This window comes from Patella vulgata, chromosome 3 (assembly GCF_932274485.2).
Source record: "Patella vulgata chromosome 3, xgPatVulg1.2, whole genome shotgun sequence".
NCBI classification, from domain to species: domain Eukaryota; kingdom Metazoa; phylum Mollusca; class Gastropoda; family Patellidae; genus Patella; species Patella vulgata.
In genome coordinates this window covers 20,713,124-20,735,979 of record NC_065881.2, presented here as the reverse complement: position 1 = coordinate 20,735,979, position 22,856 = coordinate 20,713,124, and the positions used below count along the sequence as shown (strand labels likewise).

Below are 22,856 nucleotides of genomic sequence, written 5' to 3'. Positions count from 1 at the left end.
TATCTGATAGAAGTGGTTAAACACGTTCCAAATATAATTTTAACACAGAGATCATTGCTACGATAGATGCGTAATACAGGTTTCAACAATCGTAAGTGACGAACGCAAAAGGAAAACACGAGTTATCCCTCTGTATAACTGACTGAAGTGGTGAGTGATAACAGATATATGGGCGAATTTCTGCTCACTAATAATTCCTTCAAAGACCAAAAGTTATTGTGTGAGAGGATATCTGACAATTCATAAACAGAATTGACTGTCACTAGATAAGAGAACACGAAAGTTAGATTCAGTCTTAGTCTTGTCTACGATATCACCCTTGGTTGAAGTGGACATCAAACTCCAGGAACGAACAAACGAGGGGTGTGAACCTTGCAGCAGTAATTATTTATTCCGCTTGAGGTAAGCATCCCAAGCGGGAGTTCTGGCTTTGGACAGCCGGCAAGTCCTACCAGAGTAATTATGTATTCCGCTTAGGATGAGAAGGGGTTCGAGGGTAGAGTTGCGTCCTTTTAAAATCTTTCCTTCAGCTGGTGAGAGGAAGAAAAGACCCGGACACGCGCCTCGGCCATTTATATTTGTATTTAAAGAAATAAAGTATTTAAAATTCTATGAAAGTGTTCTCTTTTGAGAAATTGGACATCCCGAGTACGAGCAGGTCACTCGCGACGCTCGAGTGCAAATGGAGAACGACCTGTTCTGTTACAACCGTAAATAATCTAAGACAAGGACAAGGATCATATCAATATAAAATCTTCCGGTTTTCCCTCACTGCTAAAGACCCCTATGCGAAAGGGATTTGTTGAAATAAGGTGTTACCATGAGTTAGACCGTGTGTCTCTCGCACAAGAACATGACTATTCAGATATTTCAAAATATGTAGAAATTTAATATTATATTATACATGTACAACAATTGAATATTTCAGTGATTTTTTCGATCTATCTGAATGTTTGTAATTATTACAGATCTATGTAATTATAAAGCAGGACAGTTTTATTACGAAATGATTTCTGTTGGCCTAGTTCCATCTTGAGATATGGTCTTGACTTTAGACAAGGATGCGGGTTCCTTTATAGGTACGTTAAAGAAACATATGAAAACTGGTAACTACATTAGAACTGAACCGCAGGTGGATTATACCGCGGATGATCAGTCTAACTAGTAACTCCAGGCGGATTGCACCGGGGATAAACTGCTATAACTAGAAATTAGTATCTCAGTAATGGATAATGGCCGAAGACTGTCCATTATGTAAATAGAAAGAACAACTGAGGGGCGTTATTTGTCTAAAATAATACACTGAAAAAAAAACTTGTTGTTTTCAACACAAGTTAGGTGTCTCTATTTAACAACACAAACTTGTGTTGAAACAACACAAACTTTTGTTAAATGTTGAAACAACACAAGACTTGTGTTAAAATTTACCAAACAACACAAACTTGTGTTGAAACTTGTGTGAAAATCTACACAATACTTGTGTCGAAACTTGTGTTGAAATTTCTGAAACTTGTGTTGAAATTTCTGAAACTTGTGTTGAAATTTCTGAAACTTGTGTTGAAATTTCTGAAACTTGTGTTGAAATTTCTGAAACTTGTGTGGTTTCATAAAAACTTGTGTATAACCACCAACAAAAACTTGTGTTTTATTTTCCCTCAATTTAGCAATCTTTCCCATGCAGCCCCCCACCCCTTTTGCTCTGTTTAACCTGTAAAGTTTGATAAATGAGGTAACAATAATTTTATTTGTTAAATTATCATTTATTCATAAAATGATAGGAAAAGGTAAATTAACACCACCAAATCAAAACTAAATAGACATCATTTGAAATGTTAACAGAAAAACAGAGATATAATTCTAATACTAATAAAAATTTTGTTATACTTTGCCTCCCTCCCCCCCACATCACAAAATTCAAAATAGCTATTTAATTTTTTCTTTACCCGAAAACAAGAACTGAGAAAAGAAAGATCCCTACCCCATACCACAAAAATATATAATTCAAATATATCTAAATTTAATAACATCCAAACCAAGCCCTAATTAGATTAATTATGCACTAAATTGAAATACTTTCAGAAACTGAAAAGTGCTACAAAGTCATATTACAAGTGATTTGTGAGGCATCTAGAAATAACTAGCATACACAGAAAACTAACAAAAGAAAAATGCACTATTTTGCAGGAGTAATAAAATGATGTAGAACCTTTTCCTCAAACAAAATGAATATTTTGTACATAAAAGGAGCAAAGCATCAAGATTACAGGATTGAAAAATAAAAAAATATCAGAGAAAATCGCAAACATTAAATAATATGTACAAAATATATATAAATAATCACAAGTCAAAAGCAAGGAGGAGCCACTGTGGTTCAGTGAGTGCATTGGCCGAGAAATTTCAACTGGATTTTCCGACATAGTTCCCACACGTCAGTAGTGTAGGACATGGCAAGGGATAATTGGGTATAAGCCCAGAATTGAAACTACCCCCACTGCGTTTACTTTAAAGAACCCTTGACAATTGAATTATCTGACTCAATGACAGACCCTTCTGATCCAATGTGCGTGTGTTAACCATTCGGCCCTCCTGGGTTCCCTTTAAACAACCCTTGACAGATGAAATATTTGATATAAGAGTAGGTTGTAGGGCAGAATCACCATAATAACACAGAAAAGTAGGATATTAAACCCTATTTCATTTCATAAGCAAGGGAAAGTCACCTTAATGTAGGTCAAGGTTTTTTGTAATTCTGGGTATATTTGATCTACATTTGGTTTCTAGACTATGCCTATTAAATACTTTATGATTTCCGACCAAATTCTAAGTGATTTATATGTCACTTTACATTCTATATTATACATAAATTTCTGTAGAGAATTAAAATCTAATTGTGTTTGGGATGAATATTTAACAGTAAAAACAAAAAAAAATATTCAAAAATTGGGTCAAATGCATTCTTTTCCAGAATTATAAAATAAATTGATGCTTGGGATCTCTTGTTGTTATCATACATCAAATAATCTTCCAGCCTAAAAAATAAAAAGTAGGCAATAAGAATACTTTCTTACTATTTATGGTTCACAATGTTTAAATAAACAATTTATTTTGCCACATCGAGACTGAGTCTCTATTTTGTTTCATCTTTGGGTAACACTTATTGTGTCTTGTCCAGTAACAGACCCAGGCAGATTATTATATTTTATTTCCATCGACAACAAATTGGATATTACCTATTAAAATCTATTTGAAAAGTAAAATATTGTCCATTTTTATACTGCTATTTACTGTAAAAATACACATAGGGTCTATCACAACTTGAAGAAAATCAATGGATGTGATTGTCAAAAATCAAGAATGCCAAGACTTGAATAGGAGAGTCCTAGGCATTGCCCCAAGAAGAATAACTAGATTACCAATCAAGTGTATAGAACTAGTTGATGATTAAAAATACAAATATGTATGTTACTTACATTTTACCTGATTATCAAGCTCTGTGAGAAAAAGTTTCCATAATATGAATAGCCATTTCCAACTGTCTTGATCTTTCTCATGTAGTTAACCATGGGTCCCCACAGATGAGATAGTCATATCTACATGTATCTGGACATAAGTAAGATTCTGTCTGTGCACATACATGTAAGTGTACAGTTTTACTATACTAAACTGAATTTTAAATTTCAAAATATTAAAATGAAATCGAGGTTTATGTCACATCAGGTCCAACCGGGCTATATTGTGCCAAACACATTATGGTGAGATTCTATAAATACCACAACAACAATCTTTTCTATTAGAATTGAACACTCACCCTCCAAAAACACCTATGAGAAATCATAGGTGCTCAAATCACCATTTCTTCAGCTCTTTCTTTTCCCATATTTGGGTTTTTTGACTTATTTTATTATATGATCTTTGATTTGCTATGGCATCTAATATGGAAACTGAAAAATATGAATATGTGACATGTAATTAACTGTTTAAGATACCTTACCATATACAAACTGTGTGATATCTAAAACCATTTTAATCCCGAAGATCTTACCTAAACCGTGAAAATCTGTTTTAATAACCATTGTTTGTCATGTGACTGGAGAGTCACAGTAATTAAAAGAGAGCCGTGTGGCTTAGTGTGTAAGGCACTGGCTTGCGGGTTCGCTCCCAGTGTTGACCGAGAAAGCTCATTTGAATTTTTCAGCATGGATTCCATGCCTAGTCGTCATGGTGGCTAAGTGGGTAAGACGCTGGCTCGCTAGCCTGGAGGTCGGGTGTTCGATCCCTGCATTGGCCGAGAAAGTTCACCCAGATTTTCCGGCGTGGTTTCCTCTTGTTAGTGATGCAGGACGGAGGGCCTGACAAGGACAGCTGTCTAGTCATTCAGATTGAACAAAAAAACGTGGTCCCGTGTACACATTGGTGTGCATGTAAAAGATCCCCTGGCAGTTAGAATTTGATACAAGAGAAGGCCTTAAGGTCACGGTACCCGGCAAAATTTCTCTCGTAGCACACTGTATGGCATATGCCCAACTTCATTAGCCCAGTCCTCTGTACTGCAATGTCTTACTGCAAACCCGCGACCTTAAAATATGCGAGCCAGTGTCTAACCCACTTGGCCACCGTGGTCCCCCACAGATGAGACAGTCATATCTACATGTATCTGGACATAAGTAAGATTCTGTTTGTGCACATACATGTACGTGTACAAATTTACTATACTAAACTGAATTTTAAATTTCAAAACAATAAAATGAAATCGAGGTTTATGTCACAACAGCTCCAACCGGGCTATATTGTGCCAAACACATTATGGTGAGATTCTAAAATACCATAACAACAATCTTTTCTATTAGAATTGAACACTCACCCTCCAAAAACACCTATGAGAAAGCATAGGTGCTCAAATCACCATTTCTTCAGCTCTTTCTTTTTCCATATTTGGGTTTTTTGACTTATTTTATTATATGATCTTTGATTTGCTATGGCATCTAATATGGAAACTGAAAAATATGAATATGTGACATGTTATAAACTGTTTAAGATACCTTACCATATACAAACTGTGTGATATCAAAAACCATTTGAATCCCGAAGATCTTACCCAAGCCTTGAAAATCTGTTTTAATAACCCTTGTTTGTCATGTGACTGGACTGTCACAGTAATTAGAAGAGAGTCATGTGGCTTAGTGTGTAAGGCACTGGCTTGGTACCCGGGAGGTTGCGGGTTCGCTCCCAGTGTTGACCGAGAAAGCTCATTTGAATTTTTCAGCATGGATTCCATGCCTAGTCGTCATGGTGGCTAAGTGGGTAAGACGCTGGCTCGCTAGCCTGGAGGTCGGGTGTTCGATCCCTGCATTGGCCGAGAAAGTTCACCCAGATTTCCCGGCGTGGTTCCCCCTTGTCAGTGATGCAGGACGGAGGGCCTGACAAGGACAGCTGTCTAGTCATTCGGATGAAATGAAAAAACGAGGTCCCGTGTACACGTTGGCGTGCACGTAAAAGATCCCTTGACAGTTGGAATTCGATACGCCGCTGTCCGGGCAAAATTTCCCTCATAGCACACTGTGTGGTGTATGCCTGTCTTCATTAGCCCAGTTCGGAGCAAAACAGTAGGACGTTAAACCCCATTTCATTTCATTTCTAGTCGTTTCAATGGAACACAAAACCTGAGGTCCCATTGGCGTGCATTTAAGCCGATAGTATGGTAGTTGGAATTTGTTGGCTGTAGCACCCGTGTCACAGTTCGACTGCTAGTTTGCGATACCCACTCGATATGAATGAGTGGTGATTGGCTAATGAATTCTAAAATCAGACGAATGCTTCGGCGAAGCGGACACACCACTCAAATACAATTCGGCCAAATATATCAAACATGTTTGATTCGGGCGTATGTCAGTGGATAAACTAGGTGAAGTTTTGCGCCAATTGATTCAGCCAAATCCTTTGGCTAGTTTATCCAGCACTGACGATTTAAGTTTGTACTTTCTTTATATGCAAATATCACATTTGAAAGAGGCTGTAAGCCTACTTTCTTTATATGCAAATATCTTATTTGAAATAGGCCATTATTATGTGATTCCCCACTTGAATGTGACTAGGAATAGGGTCGCCTGTCCAGCCTTGTGGGTTTTCTCCGGGTCCTCCGGTTTCCTCCCTTTCCTAAATACCCCTAGGGTGTATTCGAATCAGTGTTCCGGTGCAGAGAACGGACGGAGAATGGGTTCTTGTCGGACTTGAGCAGTCTGGAATGCGTTCACGAACACATTCCCGTTCTCAAATCCCACACTACCTCATAGCTGGTGTGAGGGAGAACAAACATGGTCGACGTATCGATAACTGCTGAGAAAACAGCATCATGGGTGCATTTATTAATTTAAAAGTTTAATACCGTTCGAAAATTGGATGTAGTATGTGGCCAGTATAACATCAAGTAAGTTAGGTTGCCAGGCAACGAAACATATGCCCACAGCAGTTTAATCGTTTGCGCAGTCAACAGGGATTGTCGCATATTCATTCTTTTGTAGGTAATGTGGGCATTTACAAGAAAATTTCATACAAGATTATAATTTTCGTCGTTTGTGGGTTTAAAAAGGTCGACGCATCGATAACTGCTGAGAAAACAGCATCATGGGTGCATTTATTAATTTAGAAGTTTAATACCGTTCGAAAATTGGATGTAGTATGTGGCCAGTATAACATGAAGTAAGTTAGGTTTCCAGGCAACGAAACATATGCCCACAGCAGTTTAATCGTTTGCGCAGTCAACAGGGATTGTCGCATATTCATTCTTTTGTAGGTAATGTGGGCATTTAGAAGAAAATTTCATACAAGATTATAATTTTTGTCGTTTGTGGGTTTACAAAGGTTCTACAAACTGAAACAAGGGCCTTAATTGTTGAAATTTGACAGATTTTTTTGTTTTGTGTTTTACTAATTTAAATAATGCACACAATTTTCATACAAATCGGATGATAATTTTGTTGTTCGTGCGTTCACAAGGTTCGAAAAAGTGAAACAAGGGCCACAACTCTAGACATAATTCACAGAAATCGCAGAAATTTAATAGACGTCTTCGTTTCACTAATTTAAAAGATTTAAATGAATTTCACAAAGTGAAACAAGGGCCATAACTCCAGAAGAAACTAACAGAAATTATTGAAATTAAATAGGATTCATCTCATTAAAATAAACAACATATCAATTTTAAAATAATCAGTTCTGTAGACGACGGACAAACCTACGGACGAGGGCGTATCAAAAGGTGATGTAATCGTCATCCAAAGAATTGAAAAGGAGTAAAACGGTGTCATAATTTATCAAAATTATGCTTAATAGCGAAGTAAATACTAAACAAGTTATCGTAACAGATTGTATGAATTTAATTCATCTTGTTACCATGGATACCGTTCTCTCATGTTCGAGACTCATGAAAGTGTTTTCATGTTCTTCAGCCGTTCTCGAACCTGCGCAAACACTGTTTCTAATACACTCCTACGGTACGCGCAAGCAAATCATTCAAATAAAATTGAACAATATTAGCCTCGAAATGACCTAGCGCCAGTAAGTATAAAGGATCTATCCGACAAACACTAACAACAACTCTAGGTTGATTACATGTCATTTGGGACTCACGTCATTTGGGACTCGCGTCATTTGGGACTCAAAAAAATATGACCACGACATTTGGGACTCCGGTATACGTCGTTTGGGACTCGGCTTAACGACGTTTGGGACTCGGGATAATTTATTAGAAATAGGCCAATTCAAACAAAACACGAAAGAAAATATTTATTAACATGAAACACGTGGTTAGTAAAAGGCTCAACCAAACGATAAAACATTAGTTGCACTTACGGTTCTTTGATAATCATCGTTTCTCATAAAGTTTTATATTTATTTAAAACGAATAATATGCTGATGAATTTATTTGAAAATGACCTACACAAAAAACAAAATAAATATTTACACGACATGCAATCTTTTTTTACAAGCCCCTAGAAATTGTTAACGATAATCCGTGAGCTGCACGTTGACATGCTTGTCGTAGATGGCAATACCAATTGATAAATTAGTGCGTACAAGGCAAAGTTTTTTTGTGGAAAATATAAGAAATGGCAACGATCAAAGCGGGATAATTAAAGCTGATTAACTGATAATCCCAATGTTATTACAGTATGTTCAAAGAAACCTAACGGTTCTTTGGTGGATGAGGAAAAATGTGAGTTGTCAATCATCGAGAATGGCGGCCGTGTGTTGATTGCAGTTATACCGTTTCACGAAAAAACATTAGCAGTGGTCTGTCAATCAAGCTCGTTTACTATTTATAACGCAAATTTTTCGTTTCGGTTAAAACAAAATATACGTCCATTTTAATTGGCCGAAGGATGTGTGACTAATAGAAATATGGCGGGCGGACAAACTGACCAAACAGTATATTTCGAGGTATTTGAGGTAAGCTAATTTAATATTATATCATAACTGCATGTGCATACTTGTGTTTCTGTGTAATTAAATATTCAAAAAATCATTCTTAGGATACAGCCTCGACACCAGTCAGCCCTGAATTGCAATGTTTGTTTTGTGTTCTGGGCGCCATTTTGAAAAAAACTGACATGACCTATATAATACAATCCAGCAATAGTGCAGTCAATTTCCTTTAAAAGGGAATCCGAATATGTTAATTTTCTGCAATATCACTTCGGTGGTAGCGGACGTTAAATAAAGCTATTTCACGTACAAAGACCTACAATAAAATCCAGGTGAATTGGGAAAAATATTCATGTATTTTCTTATTGAAGAGTAGCTATTTCAATTTGTAAATGCCCAGTCATCTTAGACAAATAATAATTCCAACTTCAAATCAGTTGTATTTATTCAAATCATACTATGAATAATTGTATTTTTCCACTTGCATAATAATAAAAACTTGACTTTTATTATTTTATTTCTTCAGGCCAAGAACATGGAAAATTGGTAATTGCCTTGTATCACTGCTAACTATGAGGCACAGGGAGCCTTGGGCAGAAATGATAATAATATGGTTCTCAGATATGTTACTGTGTACAGACTGAACAAAAAATATATATACACTTGCTATTACATGTACATTATATCATTGGCAATAATAAGATCCAATTTTAGTTTTTAGTTACACACTGTTAACCACCAATAGATGAAAATAAATCATAAAATGTATTCAGCTCGACGTAAGACTTAAATAAATAGATACAGTTGGTTTAACTTGAATAGAAGTTTTAATTATCTATGCTGCATATATGCATATATCACCTTGCAGCTGAATCACATTACATATCTTTTTAGTTGATGTTCATATCGTCTTACGTATTTGTCAACATCAATGTGACCTTGTTCTATGTCACATTAGCCTATTCACGTTACCACGAATTTACTCACCACACCCTCGCATAGTTATGAATTTATTGTTTCACTTGACTAAAGAAACATTTTGTAGGAATGTATGCTTTTATAGATTGGACACTTGTTTGCAATATCATTGTCGGTGGAAACTGGCACTATACCTAAAGAATGACTGAACAAATAGCGGAGACGGGGTTTCAGCCGGCTGATTTAAATTATATCTTTAAATACAGTAAAGCTTGAAATATGTCAGTTTTCCCTCTTTAGAATGTTTTTGTAAATAAGTTTTTATTGTAGTTTCCGTGGCGTATTCCCAATAAGCGTTAGAAACAAAGATATACACCCTTAATCCCGGTGCCGATAAATGTTGGGTTGTGTGGAACATGCTAACAAATCTCAGGTACGATATATGTTTGATTCTGGTTGAGAACAGCATGAGAGCAACATGATTGTTTTCATTGGAGATGAGACGCAAATATTCAAAGGGGTCAGACAAACTCTAAACCAACCGCGTTCCTTTCACTGAGTCCCTTCAAAGGAGGCCCTGTCTGTCTACCTGTGGAATAACATGCATTTGTATCTGTTAAATTTGTGTGGTAGACAGATTGATATTATTTATATAACGTCTTACCCCAAACAAATTGCAAAAGAAACCATGAAGTTTCTGAGAGCGATATTTCGTAATTAGTGTGCTTTAATGGTGGGAGAATAAATAATTAAATTTTTCAAACACAAACTGGTCATATATAAAATAGCATTTTCTGACAAGACCAGCGATAATCTCGTAAGATATGACTTTTACTATGTCTATTAAATGGTTTTCGACGTCTCTTCAAGGTCACCGTCTTGCGCCAAAGTCGTGAAACGCACCGTCGGGGGATTTGTTGGGGCCTGTCTCCCCCAGGAAAATTTCTAGAAATTTCAAGTCGGTCTTGCCTGGCAGTGAATACGGCAACCTGAAAGTGGTCGATTTTAATGTAGACATCTGAACTCCAATCAACAAATCAATCAACCAGGCTGTTGTCGTTGCATTCACATGACACCAGACGTGTCACCGATGAAACAAATATGCCTGAAACAAATGTCGCTGTTAGTGCGACCCATTTGTGACAATTTCAAGGTCCCAAATAATAGTCCTTTTTTACTATTAATAGTAATTCAATCAGTAAGTGCTATTTACCTTATAATAGTCGTCTTGGCTTTTACCCGACATTACACAAAACACCAATGGTAACTGTCGGGTGGTCTCTCCAGTCTTAATGAAGGCGTGTATGGAAAACAGCTGAGACCATGGCTTGTTCACCACCCGAAAAGTTGCATCCATATACCAAGTTTTTGCGCGTGCGAGTAGTTGCATCTGTCTATCAGTACAAAAAATGTGATGGCGCCTTTCCCCAACTTTTACTCTTTTTTGATAAAATCCCGGTGCACTATGATCGATGAAATCTTCGTCAAGCTAAAACAAAAAATAAATAAAAAAGTACATTTAAGTACATGTTAATAAATAAATAAAATTGTACATTTAATTACATGTTAATAAATTCTTATATACATGGGTATTTAATTGCATGAGTACTTACGCTTGACGACACGTCAGTGGGATCTTTTGGTCGCAGAGTCTGTCGGGTTCTTTATAGCGACCTTACAAGTGCTGCAATGGGTGGTCTGCTATGAATGGGTTCTTCTGCAGAACCGACACTGGATAAAACTCTCTCCGCTATTGAGGAACATGCCTTGGTAAAAACATTTCCTTTGGCTTCATGCTTTGCCTGTAATGATAAGATAAAACATATTAAACTACAAATATATTATTGGTTTATTTATATTTTATTTATTTATTTATATATTAAATTCATTTATTATTATAGAGTTAACTAGGTTAACTAGAGTTAATTATGCAGAATTAATATAACACAACATACACAGATGGCAATAGAATGAGACAGTGTTCAGAAAAAGGGCGGAAGAAGACTACCTGTCCTACTTGATTCTAGGACATATATATAGCATGGACCTACTTGATTCGACCAATTTAATACAAGGAAATGAATGGCATAGTTTGTGTCAAGTGAATTTAGTGAACTTTAAACCCCATTTACTCGCCCTCTCTCTACAGAGATAAATACTTTTCGTGTTACATACAATAACAATTATTTGGCCATTATTAAAAAAATATATTAAAAGGAAATGAAATTCTGTTACCTGTTTTTCTTTGTGTAGTACATGCTAACATCAATGACTGGGAAAAAAAAATAACGAAACTGTAGAGAAACTTCTGAATCATTGAAAGTCTAATATTAGGCCTACACATTGATGACATTGATATAAAAAAAAGGCTGATTTGTTTGTTGTTGTTTTTTTTCTTTTACAGAAATAAGATTACATTTCAACTAAACAACTAACACAAAAGTTAGTATCTAGCTATAGTCCATGTCTGGATATACATTTCTCCTTTTGCCCGAACGTCTATAAAAATCAAAGATGGCGGCCAATAATTGCAACCGGGTATTACTATAAAATCAAGACAGATTCTTACCTGCTGGTTTGTCTACGATATCACCTTAGGTGGAAGTGGACGTAAAACCCCAGAAACGAACGAACGAATTACCTGCTGGTCCTAGTCGGGGGTTTCTTGCAATTATAAGTATTTGAACAACGGTGTAGCGCCGATTAGCTAATAATAATTAAGCACGATTTCAGAAAAATTAAGACAGATTCATTAGATTGCTGAATTAGCGGAACACTTTTAGAACACATAAAAAAAAATTTCTTTGTGGCGCCATTATATAAATAGACTTCCGGTGCAGTCAGTGGCAGTAGTTCTAAATCTGACTGTTTTAAACGAAACGAATTATTATGTACATAGAAGCAATATATACATGCTAAATTAAATACACGGTTTTATTTTTTGTAAAAATTTACAAACCTGCGGTCTGGTATTCTATGTGACCATTATAATTTTTTTTAAAATATCACGGCTAAAGCACCCTGTTGATGCTAACTTCACTACATCTATCTAACTGAATGTCGAAGATATAATATCAAAGAAAGAATTTGTCGCAATGACTAAAGTATATAATCTTTAAGTGGCATTTAGCGATTGGAAAACACATTAATAGAACACAATTTTTATGGGAAACAATCACTGGTTTATTCTAAAAGCACGACGTTTCGACAAGTATCCTCTTATCGTTATCAAGCACTTGATAACGATAAGAGGATACTTGTCGAAACGTCGTGCTTTTAGAATAAACCAGTGATTGTTTCCCATAAAAATTGTGTTCTATTAATGACTAAAGTATAGATACTTCTTCTTAGTTAGTTGTATTTTACGTCCGCTTCCACCGAAGTGATATCGCAGACAAAAAGTATAGATAACTTGGAGAACCATTATATCAATAAGTCGATTATGAGATACACGTGGATGATCAATTAAATTTGATTGGTTACTTTTCAGTTAACCAATACTGTCCAATTTCGATTACATCAACCAATTACATTATTAAGAGTTTTACTCATTTTTTTTGTTCATTGTACATTGAATCAATTTTCGAAAACACCAGGGTGCTGAAAATCACATGTACACTATATATTCATTTGATCTATCAGTTTATTGGGTCAATAAAAAAAGACAGACATTTTAACTTTACAGACAACTTAACATCAATTAACATTCAAGTCTGTCTGGCAATTGTCTGATTAATTGGTACTCACACCCTTCCAGTGAAGAACAGGATGTGATTTTCGAGATGTGAATTAAGCCCTTTATTACTTTTCTTAAAACTTGACGACTCCCGAATTCAGACTTTGTATGGAGTTTTTTTTTTAAAAAGAAAACAAATCTTGGAAGGTACACATTACTTGTGTTAATGATATGAAAAAAACACAAGATTTTATAAATCGACACAAGTTTGTGTTAATGCAATGCAAAACAACACATAACTTGTGTAGATTAGTTTTAACACAAGTACTTGTGTTGAGATCCAACACAAGTGTTTTTTCAGTGTAGACATCTTAAAACAATAGTGTCTTGTAACACCTCAGAAATAATGGACAGTTACTTAAACCAACACCGCAGTCATGTGACTGCCACTGAGTGATTTGTTAACAATTAATACAAACAAAACAAGGATATCAATACAGTCATGTCTTCCAGTGGAGAGGATATATTTATTACCCAGTCAAAAATTGTTCCTAGTTATGACAATGACAATGTATGGAGTGACATATTGGAAAGTGGGGGGGGGGGATAATGAAAATCCAAGGATTGACCATCCAAATTTTAATATAGGGTAAAATATTTATTCTGATATATCGGGTGTGGATACAAACCCTGACTCTAAATTGGAATACAAAGCTCATAATAATCGTAGTAATTCCAGATTTGCTGAACCGTTGCAACTATCGGAGCTACAAAAGTTAGTTAACGGTGGATTATGTGCCCAAGCAGAAAAGAGTGGACAGGAGTATAGGGGCTTACTAGTTACTATACTTGTAACGTTAAACTGTGTGTTTAACGTTACAATTGATACAGTCTAAGAATCCTTACGCAAGTTCAAATAGGTTCAAACGCACAATTGTCAACACATATCATTACAGTTTGTATTGGAATAAGTAATTCTATGACAAATAGTGAAGACTGGACCACTAAACAGTTACCGAACAGTTTTTCTTTGTGGTTATGCGTTCTACATTTGCATAGAGATGTTTCTTGCGATGACTTATTACACACAAGCGGCCATGACACCAGCCTGTTGAAATTTCGCGTAGCAGTTGAGTTTCATCAAATCATTTAATTATGCGGCAAGGCTTCACCTTTATTTCAATAGGAATTGATTTATTATATGTTAAGCTAAGTGCAGTACTGTTTTGGGTCAGTTTATGTGTAAATTAAGGGAGGTATAGGCCAGTAAACATTTTGTAGTGATTTCACTAAAAAACTTGCGCAAAGGAACTCCGTAAGGACGAGCCACTACTGTGGCTGGAGTAAGGCGGAAGACATCAGTAGTGGTACCATTTCTAAGGGGCTTACGTACTGTTGGCCAATATTCTCAACTCTCAATTAACACTGAGAGTGAGGGGAGGAAATACATACAATATTGTGAAGATGTGTCAAAAACCGTTCGGGGTCGCTTGAACCAACGCAGAATAGAACTAGAGCGTATCAAAGCCTGCAAAATCTACAATACGTCTTTATAAAAAAATACACGAGTTTAAGGTAGGCTGGTTGTTTATTTCGCTCTTTATTACCCAGTCTAGAATCATTTGATGAATATGTACACATTACGATTATTCTAAATTCAGAAGCATTTTGATTGGCCTTTGATTAAATGGGTCGTAAAATCAACTTTTCATAAAATGAATTGACCAGATTGTATTGTATGTTAATAAGCCACAGAAACAAAACAACTATTCGTTCAATTAGACTGGTGATGATTTAGAAAATCATGTTAAAAACCAGATTATTTCTAGTTTTCAAACCGACTGATGCTTTTTATCTGAGACCTCGGAAGCTACCAGATTCTAATGTAAGCTATGGTGACTCATTTATTACAGCAGACAATAAAACACATCTGCCAGGTGGCTAGATTCGTTCAATTGAATATAAACGGACACGGAACATTCAATGGATTAAAAGAACAAAGGATGACATCATAGCTGTGGTTTAAGCACGGATAACATCGTATACGTAGAAACTAGTAACAACAGGAGTATTGCACCGCGAATAATCTCTTCTAACTAGAAACTAGTAACAGCAGGAGGGTTGCACCGCTGAATAACCTCTTCTAATTAGAAACTGCAGGAGGACCGTACGTCAAATGACTAGGGTCTAATATATACTCTTCAAAAAAAGTAGGGGATATTCAGAAACAATACAAACTGCGAAAATGCATTATTGTTTTTATTAGAGGTAACCAGTGTATGTTAATAACAGGTCAATTGCCTACACATGTACATAAACAGTTCATATGGGCGGCTTATCTGACGGCCCCATTTCACTCACAAAGATATACACTGTCAAAAGTGAAAATATGGACGTTTTTGATTTTTGTCTTAATAATGAGTAATTGCTCCACCAATCCTCAGACATTCATCAATTCGTCGTGGCATGCTCCTAATCAACCGTCCAATCACGATTTGGGGCAATCTGACCCACTCCTCTTGCAGTACCACGGCCAATTCTTGCATTGTTGTCCGTTGACGTCGACGACCACGTCTCCCGATCAAATTAAACGTAACGCACTAAAGCACAGATACGCTAAACATTAAATCATATGCAATAACCGATAGGAAAGCAAACATGGATAGGATAAACCATCAAGCGGCAGTTTTCATCAACGATTCCTTGATGTGCCAAATTTGACAATGAACCCCTCCCACGTGTATGGCGCTATAAGTTCTTCATCTGTACAAATACTCTCAAAGAATGTCAAGTATCTATGACTATTTGTCATACCACAACCTGCATAGATATTTGCATTTCAATACCCCCTACTTTTTTTTAAGAGTATATAAATGTAGGAGGATTGCACCGCGGATAACCTCAATTGTCTAGAATTTAGTAACTGAAGGAGGATTGCATCTATTAACCGCGGGTGGCTCGCACCGCGGATAACTTCATCTAAATAAAATCTAGCCAATATACAGATGATGGTAGTGGAGTTGGCAGGACTCTCGATTAGAATGTCTCGGGTGCGAATTGCTACGGGGCCTCTTAAGTAAACGACTCCACTCTTTTATAATTATTTGTTTATAACGAAATATTATATCGTTAATACGAAATATTATATCGTTAATACGAAATATTATATCGTTAATACGAAATATTATAAATGAAATGAAATGGGGTTTAACGTCCTACTGTTCTGCTCCTGTACTGGGCTAATGAAGACGAGCATACGCCATACAGTGTGCTATGTGGGAAATTTTGCCCGGGCAGCGGCACTATCGCCTACTCTTATATCGAATTCCAACTGCCAAGGGATCTTTTACGTGCATTCTAATGTATACACGGGACCTCAGTTTTTCGTCTCATCCGAAGGACTAGACAGCTGTCCTTGTCAGGCCCTCCGTTCTGCACCACTGACAAGGGGAAACCACGTCGTAAAATCAGGATGAACTTTCTCGGCCAATGGAGCTAAATTTTTATATCGTTAATAGTTATTATATCGTAATTACGAAATATTATATCGTTACTATGCAATATTAATTCGTCCTAGCCAGATAGTAAGTCAGATAGTAACGAAATGATAAATCGTTATAATGAAATGTTAATTCGTTACAACGAAAAAAGTTATTCGTTGTAACGAATTTGACAGGCATGATGACAGATTCTACGGTGTAGGACAGAATATTCTTTTTCTGATACCGCTGTTCCAACACACAGAAGCACAAGCAAATGTAAACATATGTATCTGTACACAGTTTCAAGAGCTTAGTAATTAAATTTTATAATATTGTTCAATCTGACCCTGACCTTTTAAATCCGTGATAACATTACATTGTTATCTGTATTAAGTCCTTTCGATATATTTGAAGAGATAATGGGTAAGTAGAATGTGATAAATAGAGTGGTTTGAAAAGGTCGATGATGCATCGTAGACAACCAGGAATGAAAATGTGTTCAATCAATAAAGATATGCCTTCTATATCAGTAGAGCAATTTATGTGTAAATTATCAAATATATACTAGACAAAAAGGCTCCTCGTGGCCAACCCAGATGTTGAGAGGGGAGCATGGCCGAAATAGTTTAATACTTGGAATAGACAAGAAGCCGACATTTAAACAATAGGCCAGCTTTTAAAGACAAGACCCTAAAGTTTATATCTTACAACGTGTCCTCGCGATCGTCACAGAAGATTCGAACATAAAACGTCTGGGGTTTATAATTGATAATAAAAACTGGTTTATTTTCCTTCTTAACACACAAAACATGTATCAGTGACCAAGCATTGTACCTGTGGGCTGCATGTACCTCCAACCCTTCCTAAGCTGAGAACTAAGTTGTTCTACTATATTTTGGTACTGAGGGTCATTAAATCTGTTATAATTTTCTTCTGGGTCCACAGAATGGTCATAAAGTTCTACACCATAAAGTTTATTCCAATCTGGTTTGTAAACAGGGGACATGGTAAACGCTGGCCATTCTGTATATCTATATTTATCGGTCCTTAAAGTATATCCCATCACAGTATAATTATTCCGTGGATATTGGGAAAATACACCGACCTTCCATTCCCGAGTTGGGTCTTGCATCAGTGGTATCAAACTTGTTCCTTCTCTACATAGAGCTGTTGTAGTTGAGTCTTCGGGACAAAGAGGTAGTGGATCAAATCCTGCTGCTTCAACAAGGGTTGGGAAGAGATCAACATATTCCGTTAGGCGTTCTGTTACCAACCCTTTATCGGTCAATCCAGGGACGCGAACCATCATAGGTGCGTGAGTTGCATCTTCAAAATTAGTATGTTTACACCATTCACCGTGTTCACCAAGCTGCCAACCATGATCTCCCCAAAATGAAACGATCGTACTTTCCGCTAAACCCAACTTCACTAATTCTGCCATTACTTTCCCTACTAAAGAATCCGTATACGACAGAGCGCTATAATAAGCTCTTCTAAGATCTATCACTACGTCATCAGGCAGCGTAGTGTTAATGGCGCCGGTTGCATGCAGACGATTGATGTCATGATATACTCCTAACTCTTCTGTAATGTAATTAATCCAGGCTATTTCAGGCATATTTACTGGAGCATGGGGATTATCTGGTAATCGTATGCTTTCTTTCGGATAAAGAGACAGAAATTCTTCTGGGAAAACAAAGGGCAGGTGGGGTTTATGGAAGCCAACCGCAACAAAGAAATTTTGATTTCCACTTTTAGCAGCTGGAGCAACTCGATTCAGGGTCTTGATAGCATTATCGGCTATTTGCATATCTGGTAGTGGGCGAATGTTGTATTCGTCTTTAGAGACCGCCCTCCAACTGAAATTCACAGATCGGAACTTTTGATCTGGTGCATGATAGTACGGTTCAGACCAGGAAATCGGATCATCAAATCCAGATGCCCTTCCGGGATGAAATATCTTCCCCATTCCAATACTCCTATAGCCGTTATTCTTGAAAAACTCTGGAATTGTTGTGTAATTTCCACCTACATTCCGAAAGTAATGAATCAGGTCGTAAACGTGAGTTGTATCCGGACGACGTCCTGTTAGTAGAGATGTTCTCGTTGGAGAACAAACAGCTTGTTGAACATAAGCCCGCTTTAACAGTAAACTCTGGGCGGCTAACGCATCTAGATTTGGAGAATGAACCGTCGGATGAACTGGAGATGGAAAGTCAGGACCGAGGAAGGCTCCGAGTTCTGGTCGCATGTCGTCTGAGGCGAAAAACAGAATATTCTTTTTCTGACATTGTGCATTTCCTAAACACAAGAGCACCAGCAAAGGTGCACATATTAATTTGTACATCATGTATTGGACAGTCTCTAAAGTTAACGATTAAATGTTATTATATACTTCGATTTGACCTCGAACTTTGATTCCGCGATAACATTACAGTGTTATCTGTATTTCGTCGTTCCGATATATTTAAATGTACAACGATAATTGGTATGTGTTCAAATATAATCTCGTGTCTCCACTTGCAATGTCAAGGCAACAATAATAATAAAGACGCTGATCGTCATTCTCATCTTTTGAAAAAAATTCAAATTCTCAAATAATTCAAGTCTCTGTGTGTCCTCTGAATTCTATGGAAAATATCAAATTGGCCACGGCATAATCCATACTAAATTGAGAAAACAAAAGATCAACGGTGATAATCTCCTGGCTTAGATTCAGCTCGATTGACAAGATGCCCATCAAAAGATTTTATCGAAAATCATAGGTAACGCTGGCTTGTGTTTCCTATATCCGAAATATTGTCCACAATAGATGCCGAATGTTGACAATATAATTGTAAATACTGAACGGCAATGGACCATTTGTTAACTTATATTCCTGTTAGAGATTCAACTTTAACAGTAGTGTAGTTTAAAAAGATTTTTACAACCCCTCAAATGTGCCATCCACACTCCCATCCCACAATGAGTGTCAACAGACGGGCACACTTTCCGTACAGTGAGCCTTGAGTGAAATTACGAATTTCAAGTGTAAAGAGTTCTTTTACGCCAACGTGTGCACGGGAACTCTGTTTTTCGTCCCGGTCTTTCGATTATACGTTCTCCCTTACCAGATCGTCCGCGCAGCACCGATGAACTTTCTCAGCCAACACCGGATCGAACACGGGACTCTGGGTTAGCGAGCCAACATCTTACTCACTGGGCCACCGGGACTCCCTTCTGATCACAGAGAGCAATATAGTTTGGCCCGATTGGTTCTGAAAAGTAAGATGATAAAATTATTTTTAGAAAATCATACCAGAAGACCTGTCTAACTTATTGCCCAGATTAATAGAAGAGGGTGGGAATGAAATATGAGAACGTGCCGCGTGAATCAACGAAATGAATATGATAATTATGAATCCAGGTCAAATCTTATTGCATTTTTGACTATGGGTATAGTAGGATAAAGAATAACGATTTTATGGACTTGGAAAGGAAATTAAATGGGGGGGGGGGGGGTCTTCAACGTCTTATATTAGGTTACTTATCTGCACCTAACGGTATAATGAAAACGGGCAGTGTGCAATGACGGAAAATCTGCCTACTTTTAATCAAATTTGAATTGCCAAAGGTTCTTTTACGTGCACGCCAACGGTTAGTCGTCCCACCCGAAAGACTACACACTGTTCCTTGGCATGCCCTACTGAACCACTGTCAAAGGTAAACCAGGTAGGAAATCCCAGGGATCCATCTTGGTTAACACTGAGAACGAACCTGTATGGAATATGGAATGATTAGTTTTTAAAAAGGAGGAGCATTGTTTACTACTAACTATGTAAATTTCTATAAATCATACATGTGAAAGTCAGTCCTCCTGGTTAATTCTTTTGTATTGTTCGCACCTGCACGTAATTATTTACAATATATAGAGGATATTTGTCGTTTTAGAGTGAATAACATATTTTATTTCATCGAGAAACTTATATTTTCACGAATGCGTAGCATGAGTGAAAATATAAACGTTTTTTTGCTTAGAGATGAAATAAAATATGTTATTCACGACAAAACGACAAATGTTCTATTTATTTTATGATTTTACAATCATTTTAGGTAAAAACAACTAGCCAGTGGAATAACACTTTTATTGGAATAAAACGCGGTATTCCACTGCTGATCATAAAATAAATTGTTATATTTTATCAGTAATACAGTAGTTTATGAGAACACAGTCCATTCATTCGTTAACGTTTGTAAATAAATGCATACATTTACTTGTTCATGTAGTGAATTTATTAAGTGACGAGGGGGATCACGTTGCTAAGTGGGTAAGACGGGCTAGCTCGCTAGCCTGGAGGTCGGCTGTTCGATCCCTGCATTAGCCGAGAAAGTTCATCCCGATTTTCCAGCGTGGTTTCCCATTGTCAGTGATGCAGGACGGAGGGCCTGACAAGGACAGCTGTCCAATCGTTCGGATAGGACGAAAACCGAGGTCCCGTGTACATATTGGCGTGCACGTAAAAGATCCCTTGGCAGTTGGAATTCAATATAAGAGTAGGTCGCAGTGCCGCTGCCCGGAAAATTTTTCCCTCATAGCACACTGTATGGCGTATGCCCGTCTTCATTAGCCCACTTTAGGAGCAGAGCAGTAGGACGTTAAACCCCATTTCATTTCATTAAGTGACGATCATGGACCAGGAACTACATTTCTATGGTTTTAATATCTGAAACCTTGACCCTTACACGGCCAGGACCCCAATCGTTTCTATTTATAAACCAAATGTATTTTAGTCAATGAATCATTCTAGAAATAATTGCACAACAATTACATATCATAATGACTAATTTGTTTAGATTATCATTTAAAGGCTCAATACCACTCTTGTTGTAACTGAATAATATGTCCCAATCTTTATTCTGGTCAACAAATTGTACTATTTTAGAATATTTCAATTAATTGATGATACAAATTTCATCTTAACACACCTTATTTAAAAATTTTGAAAAATTCAACATAATGGTTTGAAACGTCTAACGTAAACCTTTTCAAATGAAACTTCGATTTAAAAATATTTTCGAACCCTCTGGACAAGTAAAATAGGATGTAATGGATAATTTACACAACAGGTAGGACACTTAAACATCTAGTACTTAGATAGAGATATTATTTATTTTCTGGAGCTTTCAAGCCAGCAAGAGTGTTATTGTCCCTTTAATGACATTATATATGCACACACGATATACTATACATATAGGTACAATAAACTATTTGCGATATAAAAAACAGACCTTTACATTAAACAGATTCCAAACATACCGATTTAATAAGTTATACGTGATCCAAACATACCGTTTTAATAAGTTCTACGTGAAGCACAATTAGACGTCTGATATTATAAGAATGTACACAAAACATTGTGAATCATCAGATAATATGGATATCGTTATCTCAATTATTCATAATTATACGATTCATGATTATGAGCTAGTAAATAATAACCTTCCATATAATTATCATAAACGAATTACTTCATCTCACACTGATAATGGGTTGTTGTTTTTTTTAATAAAAAAAAAAAAAGTACCGACATGGTTACCGGTATGGATATTATCCTTCAATGTGCCTAAATTTATATTTCATGTTGCATATCAGGGTTTTTTTTCATGATGTCTGTTCATAAGGTTACTAAAAAAATCTTGTTCAGACCCATATAAGCCAAATTATCTATTTGGTCAACTAAAGTGATTTACTAGATATCAGAAACATTGATCATAAAAAAATAATCTCTAATATGAGTGTCCAAAATCCAAGATGGCATAAATTCAAAATGGCGGCCAAAAGTTGCTCAAATGGCCAATTTGTCAGATAATAGTTATTTCACAGTTTGATATTACATGTAATATCCAATTGAAAGGGATTACTGACCTTAAAATTAACCAAAACACAGAGTGTTTAAAAAAATCCAAGATGGTGAATATTCATAATGGCGGCCAGAATTTCCGTAAAATGATCGATTTTCTGTTTAATGTAGCTTGTAATGTAGCTTGTAATATGTCTTTTTAAGCAAATGACACACTATTTGTGGATAACAATTACTAAAGTTTATTTCACTGTGACGTTTCAACAAGATTTTACATGTCGTTATCATGTTTTTACTGTTATGGCCTATTGCTCGTGGTTCATTATACCGCTTGAATAATTGTTTGATCTTTTGTTCTTGTGCTTATCTATACCAATTACAGTTTATACCTGTATATGTGCATTTGATTATCTAACGGCTTGGGACACTACAATGCCCATACCAGCTGACTTTGCATTCCTTTGGAGGGTCAGCACCGCTCTTGTATATATATAGCCATATTCTTTTCATTTTATTGTC

General features: G+C 36.4%; 1 protein-coding gene and 1 long non-coding RNA gene across 5 annotated transcripts; both read right to left on the bottom strand.

Annotated features, from left to right (window-relative positions):
* Positions 1-1,805: 1,805 nt before the first annotated feature.
* LOC126814349 (uncharacterized) lies at positions 1,806-12,140 on the bottom strand. Of its 4 annotated transcripts, none has more exons than XR_007677545.2 (8): positions 11,981-12,138; positions 11,575-11,611; positions 10,953-11,141; positions 10,553-10,828; positions 4,862-4,994; positions 3,809-3,941; positions 3,471-3,663; positions 1,808-3,029 (listed from the first exon to the last, which is right to left on the bottom strand). It is a non-coding gene; the product is annotated as an uncharacterized LOC126814349 (long non-coding RNA). The 4 variants fall into 4 exon arrangements; XR_007677548.2 differs by having other exon boundaries at positions 3,471-3,622; XR_007677544.2 differs by having other exon boundaries at positions 1,806-3,029; positions 3,471-3,941; positions 11,981-12,140.
* Positions 12,141-17,260: 5,120 nt separating this feature from the next.
* LOC126814320 (iduronate 2-sulfatase) lies at positions 17,261-18,828 on the bottom strand. Its single transcript, XM_050539410.2, has one exon. It carries the CDS (start codon positions 18,746-18,748, stop codon positions 17,312-17,314), a length of 1,437 nt encoding a protein of 478 aa, XP_050395367.1. The 5' UTR covers positions 18,749-18,828; the 3' UTR covers positions 17,261-17,311.
* Between the last annotated feature and the right edge of the window lie 4,028 nt (positions 18,829-22,856).

Excerpts from the sequence above, each read along its gene's own strand:
- LOC126814320 (XM_050539410.2), bottom strand. The coding sequence starts at position 18,748 with ATGCGACCAGAACTCGGAGCCTTCCTCGGTCCTGACTTTCCATCTCCA.